The sequence below is a fragment of the Salmo salar genome, chromosome ssa14, assembly GCF_905237065.1.
Source record: "Salmo salar chromosome ssa14, Ssal_v3.1, whole genome shotgun sequence".
Lineage (NCBI taxonomy): Eukaryota > Metazoa > Chordata > Actinopteri > Salmoniformes > Salmonidae > Salmo > Salmo salar.
Genome location: NC_059455.1, coordinates 44,994,709 through 45,004,516, shown reverse-complemented (window position 1 = coordinate 45,004,516; position 9,808 = coordinate 44,994,709). Strand labels below are relative to the sequence as shown.

The 9,808-nt window shown below is 41.1% G+C and overlaps 1 protein-coding gene across 2 annotated transcripts; it reads left to right on the top strand.

The window, feature by feature from the left end:
- Nucleotides 1-447: 447 nt before the first annotated feature.
- Nucleotides 448-3,821, top strand: ccl25a (chemokine (C-C motif) ligand 25a). Of its 2 annotated transcripts, none has more exons than XM_014141165.2 (5): nt 448-747; nt 1,205-1,326; nt 2,023-2,140; nt 2,386-2,482; nt 2,573-3,821. In XM_014141165.2, the coding sequence occupies exons 2-5, from the start codon at nt 1,266-1,268 to the stop codon at nt 2,600-2,602; spliced, it is 306 nt and encodes a 101-aa protein (XP_013996640.1). In that variant the 5' UTR covers nt 448-747; nt 1,205-1,265; the 3' UTR covers nt 2,603-3,821.
- The last annotated feature ends 5,987 nt before the right edge of the window (nt 3,822-9,808 follow it).

Sequence of the window (9,808 nt, the reverse complement as noted above, 5' to 3'; positions counted from 1 at the left end):
TAATGCTTCCACATTTGGCCATGAATCAAGAACACATTATGTAAGAGATAAGAACACATACCTATCACAGCTGAGCCCTTTCGTCTTAGACTTGATCGGTAAAGCCATTGCGAGAGCTTGGGACCAAAAGATGATTCTGAGATAATTGGCTTTAAAGTTCCGAACCTTCTTCGGTTTGAACGGTGACATCAATGTTAACAACATGAATTGGCGTTATTTAGTGTACTATATAGGTAGAGAACATTGAACAGAACAAGTCTATGTCAATAACTGCATATAGACAATAATGCAGATAGAACAATATAGTTCCAAACTCTCAATTGGTAAATGAAAATAATTTCACAACCATGAGAAACTGAATTAACTGTACTATTTGATTGGGCCTTTCAGTTCAATGTCTAAGATATTGCCCTATTTAAAGAGAAGTAAATTGTGTGAACCCGAAAGTATAACCGTCCTTCAGTTGGAGATTGCCCAGATTTATCAAGAGCCCATATCTATTTTCGCAAGTTTTCTAAACAACGCTCCATGTGTCAATCAATTTTCTGCTTACCCAATAAAAATCAAACTTCAATAAAAAAGTAAAAGTCAGAGTACCTCAGGTGCACAGGGGTGTGACATGTCAGGTAATACAATCTAAGCTCTGTCTGTGTGGCACTAACTACATAAGAGCATGTTCCCTTGCACACCCAGCAGAACCAAGGAAACAGCAGCAAACTAAAGACATCCTATCTCCTTCAGAGTTTTGTGAGTAGTACTGATAGCTGTCTTTGTACAGGATAGCCTTCTAGAATGCAAGCATTACTACTTTTGTGTCACTGTCATATGAAAAGCATATGGTTTTGCATAGTTTTGAATGTTATAGATTTTGTGTATTATCATCAGTGAAATATGTATTATTCACTTTTTAGCTTGCAAAAAGTTTAACAGGATATTGTGAGTTGATATAGGCTGTATACAATTGGATGTATTACTATTTTCTATATAATTATACATCTGGACTGAAAAGTGTGCATACTTAGTTCACTTTATTTTAAGGTGATTGCTGATGTCCATTAGCAATGGAATACAAATGTTATCATATAGCCTAGGTAAAACTACAAAAGGATTTGAAAGTGGATAGCTTGGGGCAGTAAGACGTGGGAAGTTGCTGGAAGCAGAGAGACATTGATAAAGGTTTATGGCTATTCCTGTATTGCTGCAGGGTTTGATTCCACTCTGCACCGCCAGGATCTCTTCACAGAGCCACGACCACACATCCAGCCATGCGGTTCAACGTAATGTTCATTCTAATCCTAGCCTGTCTATGCGTCACGCTGGCCCAAGGTACGTTTAGTATAAATAGGATTTAACATGGGTTGGGTATCTGTTAATTAAGCGCTTTGTGACAAGTGTTGATGTAAAACGGGCTTTTGTACAATACATTTAATTAATTAATGAGTTGTTGTTCATGGATTTGACATTCATATTATGCACTGTTATACAGGAAAAATACAGGAAAAATACAGGACAAATTCAGGAAAAATACAGGAAAAGTACAGGAAAAATACAGGAAAAGTACAGGAAAAGTACAGGACAAATACAGATACAAGGACTTTGATACGACCAACTGGCCCCTGCTCTCAGAGAGATAAGCCAGCCTCACCCTGAGTGCTGTTCTGTTTTTATTTGATCACTGATTTTCGGATAGCATTTCAGTCGGTGGTGTTGTTAGCTTTGCTTTACTGATAGTAACATATGGGTCAAAGACTGTCAGCCATATCTACATCCTCTTCTTCATTGATGCTGAATCGAACCTGTGCACTTCCAACCTGAAACAGTCAATGACAAAAAGAAGGTCTTCACTCTTAGAATTAAGGTTGAGAGCGGAAGAAAAAAAAATCTGTTTATTCCATTTTGAACCAAATGTAAAAAAAGAATGTAATACACTGATTAATTTCTGTGCAGAGTTGGGGGCCTTCTCTTATTTTATTAATCATAAAGTACAGATGTTGAGCTGCGATCCTCTCCATGGCCCCCCAGGTTCATATGAAGACTGCTGTCTGAAGTACGTGCGGAGGGTGACGAAGACTGCTGTGAGGATGGTGACGAGTTACAGGAGGCAGGAGACGGATGGGGGCTGCAACATCCACGCTATAGTGTAAGTCCTGACTGAGAATAAGAGGAGCGTAACCATGCTATATGACTTTAGTAATACAGAACATGTGAAAAGCTAAAAAAAAAAAAAAAGTACCTTCAATGGACGAGACATCCAGCTCTGTGATGCACTGCGGACGTTCACTCACTTCATGAGGTTCAACTACTAACTGTTAGGCTATAACCTACATCAGCGTTCGTGTTTTGAAGGTCACCCTGAGTTTTTATTTCTGTTCCTGTCCACGTCAGGTTCACCATGAAGAGAGGCAGGTTGTTCTGTGCTGACCCCAGAGAGAAATGGGTGAATGAACTGATGCTGAAGGTTGAAACCAAGAAGAGTAAAAAGGTGAGAATTTCTAACATTACAACTGGATTTATTTATTCATTCATTGATTTCATTCATCTTCCTGAAACCAATATATTTGTTTTCCAGCAGATGAAGGTGCTAAAGAAGCTGAAAGGCTAGACGCTCTGCCTTCGAGACCGTGTTGTCTATAACCATTTACTCTGCCATCCTGCCGTGACGAGTCCTGTTGTAAATCAGTACGATTTTTGATGATGTCTGGTCATTTGAGGGACATTTTTGCTTTTCTACTGCAGAAGTCATCTGCTGCTTTAACAGAGATCTAACTGGTAATGATGCATACTTTCTGCTACTGTGCAGTTCTGCTATTCCTTTAACAGACACCCATACCTGTTGAAGCCAGCCCAGCCATGAGAATTGGCTGCATTTTACTGTATAGCAACCCTGTCGGAACCTGTGTGTGTGTGTGTGCGTGTGTGTGCGCGTGTGTGTGCGTGTGTGTGTGCGTGTGCGTATGTGAGCGTGTGAGTGTATGAGCATGTGTTTGTACAGTTTTTTTGTGTGTAGCATAAAACCAGTGGTGTAAAAAGTACCCAATTCTCATACTTGAGTAAAAGTAAAGATACCTTAATAGAAAATGACTCAAGTAAAAGTGAAAGTCACTCAGTAAAATACTACTTGAGTAAAAGTCTAAAAGTATTTGGTTTTAAATATACTTAAGTATCAAAAGTAAATTTTAAATAATAAAAAATTCCTTATATTAAGCAAACGGCACTGTTTTATTGTTTTATTTTATTTATGGATAGCCAGGTGCACACTCCAACACTCAAACATCATTTACAAGCAAAGCATGTGTGTTTAGTGAGTCCATCAGATCAGAGGCAGTAGGGATGACCAGGGATGTTCTCTTGATAAGGGTGTGAATTAGACCATTTTCCTGTCCTGCTAAGCATTCAAAATGTACTTTTGGGTGTCAGGGAAGTAAGGAGTAAAAAGTACATTCTATTCTTCAGGAATGTAGTGAAGTTAAACTAAAAGTTGTCAAAAATATAAATAGTAAAGTAAAGTAAAGATACCCCAAAAAAGTTGTTTTACTTAAGTACTTTACACCACTGCATAAAATCTGGTATTGCATTTCACTGTAAGGTCTACACCTGTTGTATTCGGCGCATGTGACAAATACAATTTGATTTGATTTGTATTGAACATAGCGCCACCAACCATAGTGCCACCAAGTATAAGTGCCTACCATTTTTGAATGAAATCTCTTTGTATTTGTGTATGTTTTGATACTGTAGATTTTTGTCAAATGTATATTTTTTCTCGCTTGTTATATTGGTTTTCACTAACAAATACTAATAAAGTTGTTTACTGCGTTTCACTCTGCTTTGTTTATGGTTTATGAGGTATGACATAACTAAGAGAACAGTTCCTTTATAAATGTTAACCCTCTAGAGTCTATGACTAATTAGCATAATACAAAATCCCCATCAAAATACGCCAGTTTAAGATAGAGATATTGGATTTGTTTCAATCCACCGCATCCGCCGATGTCGCACTTCTGTATCTGCGGTCGAAAGGTGACAGAGCTAGAGAGGTGTTTGTCAGACTATGAGACATCCTGAAAATGTAGCGTCCGAACAGTTTGGCCTAGAAACTATTATGACCCCTCTATGGAAAGATGAGACTCATGAACAGGATGGTGTTTTCTGTTTTGCTCTACGACCCCCACAAGCGTCTTGGGACTCGTCTGAAGTCGGTACAGCCGATCTACCAAACTTCTGTCTGTAGCGTCCGAACACTTTAGGCGACACACTAATAAATCAAATAAAATACAATTTTATTGGTCACCTACATGTGTTTAGCAGATGTTTTTTTGCGGGTGTAGTGAAGTTCTTGTGACCCATCTGTGGAAAGGTGAGACTCAGTCTCACATATATGTCCTACGTGTAATTTTGCTCTAGAACGCCCACGGGCCTCACTAGACTAGGTTGTAGGTCTCCAGCACCAGTTGAAAAAATTAATGGAAGTGTATATGGAGAGTGTTTAGTGACAAAGAATAAGGGGTTAAATACATGTCAAAATATAAATTTGTTTCCTGACCCCCCTCCCCCTTCCCCCGGCTTAGACTGTAATGGGTTAATGCTTGATGAGTTATGACACCACTAAGAGAACCGTTCCTTTGTAAATGTTAATGCTTGATGAGTTATGACACCACTAAGAGAACATTTCCTTCATAAATGTTAATGCTTGATGAGTTATGACACCACTAAGAGAACCGTTCCTTTGTTAATGTTAATTTTCTTCATAAATTAAGTAGAAAGAGGTTAACAGAATCTATCAGCATTCAAAACTACCAATATACTTACATACTGCACATGTAGTGGCTTTTCTGAAAATGCACAGTAATATCCCTAATATTCCCATCGAGATGTGTTTATTACAGCTGTTAAATATTTCTCTCTGTCCCTTTTATGGTTCTGGGTCGATAGAATTCACTACAGACCTTTACACTTTCACTTTTACTGTCAAACCCAAGAGCCTTTGTGTTGCATAACCTTTGACATCTTTATTGTCACGCGGTTCAAGGACAATACAATAAAATGCATGGGACACTTTGTTCCTTCACCAACCCTTTGAAATAGTCATTTTTATTTTAACAAGTCAGTTAAGAACAAATTCTTATTTATAATGACAGCTTAGGATCAGTGGGTGCCTTTTTCAGGGGCAGAACAACAGATTTTTACCTTACCAGTTTAGGGATTTGATCTTGCAACCTTTCGGTTACTAGTCCAACACTCTAACCACTAGGCTACCTGCCGCCACGACTAACACTGACTAAGGTGTTGCATTTATCACACGACATAGTGGTATCAAATACACAACTGATACGATAAGGAAGATATGTGGACTGAATGAAAAGAAGAAATAGACATGATACAGAAATACCCCCATCAGTATAGCATTACCACAGATGTTGTTTTGTTAAAGCTTCCAGGTGATGGCTAATATGTTATTTTAGCCAGAATATCCAAGTAGGAAAGGCTATATTCCCATCTAGATTTCAGTGTTTTTCATGAGTGCGACAAAATGTTTTTCACAGTACAAAATAGAAGAGGATGGCTGCCGGAGGGGATGGCTGGCGGAGAGGATGGCTGCCGTTTTATTGTCTCTTAACCAGCCGTGCTATTTTGCTTGTAACTTATTTTGTACATAATGTTGCTTCTGCTACCTCTGTCTCTTATGACCGAAAATTAAATTGGACGAAGAAGTTTTCTTTAATGAGTCGGATGAGAGGGATTTACTCCAGACACACGAACAGACCCTCATCCCCATCATTTGCAGGAGAAAGAGACGGAAGAGGTATCGCGGAAGGAGATCGGGGTGCCTTGTGAGGATCCGCCGACGAGTGGCTAATCTGCCTTTGCCATCGGTCCTATTGGCCAACGTACAATCGCTGGATAATAAATTGGGCGAACTAAAATCACATATATCCTACCTACGGGACATTAAAAACTGTAATATCTTATGTTTCACCGAGTCGTGGTTGAATGATGACATGAATAACATACAGCTAGCGGGTTATACACTGTATCGGCAGGATAGAACAGCAGCCTCTGGTAAGACAAGGGGTGGCGGTCTATGTATATTTGTAAACAACAGCTGGTGCACGATATCTAAGGAAGTCTCAAGGTTTTGCTCGCATGAGGTAGAGTATCTCATGATAAGCTGTAGACCAGACTATCTACCTAGAGAGTTTTCATCTGTATTTTTTAAGGTGTCTATATACCACCACAGACCGACGCTGGCACTGAGACCGCACTCAATGAGCTGTATACCACCATAAGCAAACAGGAGAATGCTCATCCAGAGGTGGCACTCCTTGTGGTCAGGGACTTTAATGCAGGGAAACTTAAATCCATTTTACCAAATTTCTGTCAGCATGTTAAATGTGCAACCAGAGGGGAAAAAAAACACTGGACCACCTTTACTCCACACACAGAGACACATACAAAGTTCTCCCTCGCCCTCCATTTGGCAAATCTGACAATATACACTGCTCAAAAAAATAAAGGGAACACTTAAACAACACAATGTAACTCAGGGTCAATCACACTTCTGTGAAATCAAACTGTCCACTTAGGAAGCAACACTGATTGACAATAAATTTCACATGCTGTTGTGCAAATGGAATAGACAACAGGTGGATATTATAGGCAATTAGCAAGACACCCCCAATAAAGGAGTGGTTCTGCAGGTGGGGACCACAGACCACTTCTCAGTTCCTATGCTTCCTGGCTGATGTTTTGGTCACTTTTGAATGCTGACGGTGCTTTCACTCTAGTGGTAGCATGAGACGGAGTCTACAACCCACACAAGTTGCTCAGGTAGTGCAGCTCATCCAGGATGGCACATCAATGTGAGCTGTGGCAAGAAGGTTTGCTGTGTCTGTCAGCGTAGTGTCCAGAGCATGGAGGCGCTACCAGGAGACAGGCCAGTACATCAGGAGACGTGGAGGAGGCCGTAGGAGGGCAACAACCCAGCAGCAGGACCGCTACCTCCGCCTTTGTGCAAGGAGGAGCAGGAGAAGCACTGCCAGAGCCCTGCAAAATGACCTCCAGCAGGCCACAAATGTGCATGTGTCTGCTCAAACGGTCAGAAACAGACTCCATGAGGGTGGTATGAGGGCCCGACGTCCACAGGTGGGGGTTGTGCTTACAGCCCAACACCGTGCAGGACGTTTGGCATTTGCCAGAGAACACCAAGATTGGCAAATTCGCCACTGGCGCCCTGTGCTCTTCACAGATGAAAGCAGTTTCACACTGAGCACGTGACAGACGTGAGAGTCTGGAGACGCCGTGGAGAACGTTCTGCTGCCTGCAACATCCTCCAGCATGACCGGTTTGGCGGTGGGTCAGTCATGGTGTGGGGTGACATTTCTTTGGGGGGCCGCACAGCCCTCCATGTGCTCGCCAGAGGTAGCCTGACTGCCATTAGGTACCGAGATGAGATCCTCAGACCCCTTGTGAGACCATATGCTGGTGCGGTTTGCCCTGGGTTCCTCCTAATGCAAGACAATGCTAGACCTCATGTGGCTGGAGTGTGTCAGCAGTTCCTGCAAGAGGAAGGCATTGATGTTATGGACTGGCCCGCCCGTTCCCCAGACCTGAATCCAATTGAGCACATCTGGGACATCATGTCTCGCTCCATCCACCAACGCCACGTTGCACCACAGACTGTCCAGGAGTTGGCGGATGCTTTAGTCCAGGTCTGGGAGGAGATCCCTCAGGAGACCATCCGCCACCTCATCAGGAGCATGCCCAGGCGTTGTAGGGAGGTCATACAGGCACGTGGAGGCCACACACACTACTGAGTCTCATTTTGACTTGTTTTAAGGACATTACATCAAAGTTGGATCAGCCTGTAGTGTGGTTTTCCAATTTAATTTTGAGTGTGACTCCAAATCCAGACCTCCATGGGTTGATAAATTGGATTTCCATTGATTATTTTTGCGTGATTTTGTTGTCAGCACATTCAACTATGTAAAGAAAAAAGTATTTAATAACATTATTTCTTTCATTCAGATCTAGGATGTGTTGTTTAAGTGTTCCCTTTATTTTTTTTGAGCAGTATAGTTTCCTCCTGATTCCTGCTTACAAGCAAAAATTTAAGCAGGAAGCACCAGTGACTCGGTCAATAAAAAGTTGTCCCCACAGTGACTGTACATATATACCCCAACCAGAAGCCATGGATTACAGGCAACATCTGCACTGAGCTAAAGGGTAGAACTGCTGCTTTCAAGGAGCGGGAGTCTAACCTGGAAGCTTAAAAGAAATCTCGCTATGCCCTCCGACGAACCATCAAACAGGCAAAGCGTTGATACAAGACTAAGATCAAATCGTACTACACTGGCTCCGATGCTCGTCGGATGTGGCAGGGCTTGCAAACTATTACAGACTACAAAGGAAAGCACAGCTGAGAGCTGCCCAGTGACACGAGCCTACCAGACGAGCTAAATTACTTCTATGCTTGCTTCGAGGCAAGTAACAATGAAACATGAATGAGAGCATCAGCTGTTCTGGACAACGGGATAAACGGGATAAAATGGCGCAGGAGAGGAAGGCAGACGTTTTACTTGTCCCCAACTAATTGTGCTTTTTTGTTAGTTTATTTGCATTGACTGTAACTTATTTTTTAAATAATTTTGTACATAATGTTGCCGATACCATCTCTTAAAACCAAAAATAACTTCTAGACATCAGGACTGCGATTATTCACCACGGACTAGCAGAATATATTTTTTTCCTTTCACGACTCCGATGAGCCCGACACGAAGGATATCCTCTCTAGGCTAGGCGGGACGAATTCGTCCCACCTACGTAACAGCCACTGCTATCCTGTGGCGCGATTTTCAAAACCTTAAAAATCCTATTACTTCAATTTCTCAAACATATGACTATTTTACAGCCATTTAAAGACAAGACTCTCGTTAATCTAACCACACTGTCCGATTTCAAAAAGGCTTTACAACGAAAGCAAAACATTAGATTATGTCAGCAGAGTACCAAGCCAGAAATAATCAGACACCCATTTTTCAAGCCAGCATATAATGTCACCAAAACCCAGAAGACAGCTAAATGCAGCACTCACCTTTGATGATCTTCATCAGATGACAACCCTAGGACATTATGTTATACAATACATGCATGTTTTGTTCAATCAAGTTCATATTTATATCAAAAACCAGCTTTTTACATTAGCATGTGACGTTCAGAACTAGCATACTTCCGGGGAATTCGCTAACATTTTACTAAATTACTCACGATAAACGTTCACAAAAAGCATAACAATTATTTTAAGAATTATAGATACAGACCTCCTCTATGCACTCGATATGTCCGATTTTAAAATAGCTTTTGGTGAAAGCACATTTTGCAATATTCTAAGTACATAGCCCAGGCATCACGGGCTCGCTATTTAGACACCCGGCAAGTTTAGCACTCACCATAATCATATTTACTATTATAAAAGTTTCATTACCTTTTGTTGTCTTCGTCAGAATACACACCCAGGACTGCTACTTCAATAACAAATGTTGGTTTGGTCCAAAATAATCCATCGTTATATCCGAATAGCGGCGTTTTGTTCGATGCGTTCCAGACACTATCCGAAATAGTAAAGAAGTGTCACGCGCATGGCGCAATTCGTGACAATAAAATTCTAAGTATTCCATTACCGTACTTCGAAGCATGTCAACCGCTGTTTAAAATCAATTTTTACGACATTTTTCTCGTAGAAAAGCGATAATATTCCGACAGGGAATCTCCTTTTCGGCAAACAGAGGAAAAAATTCCCAAAGGGGGGGCG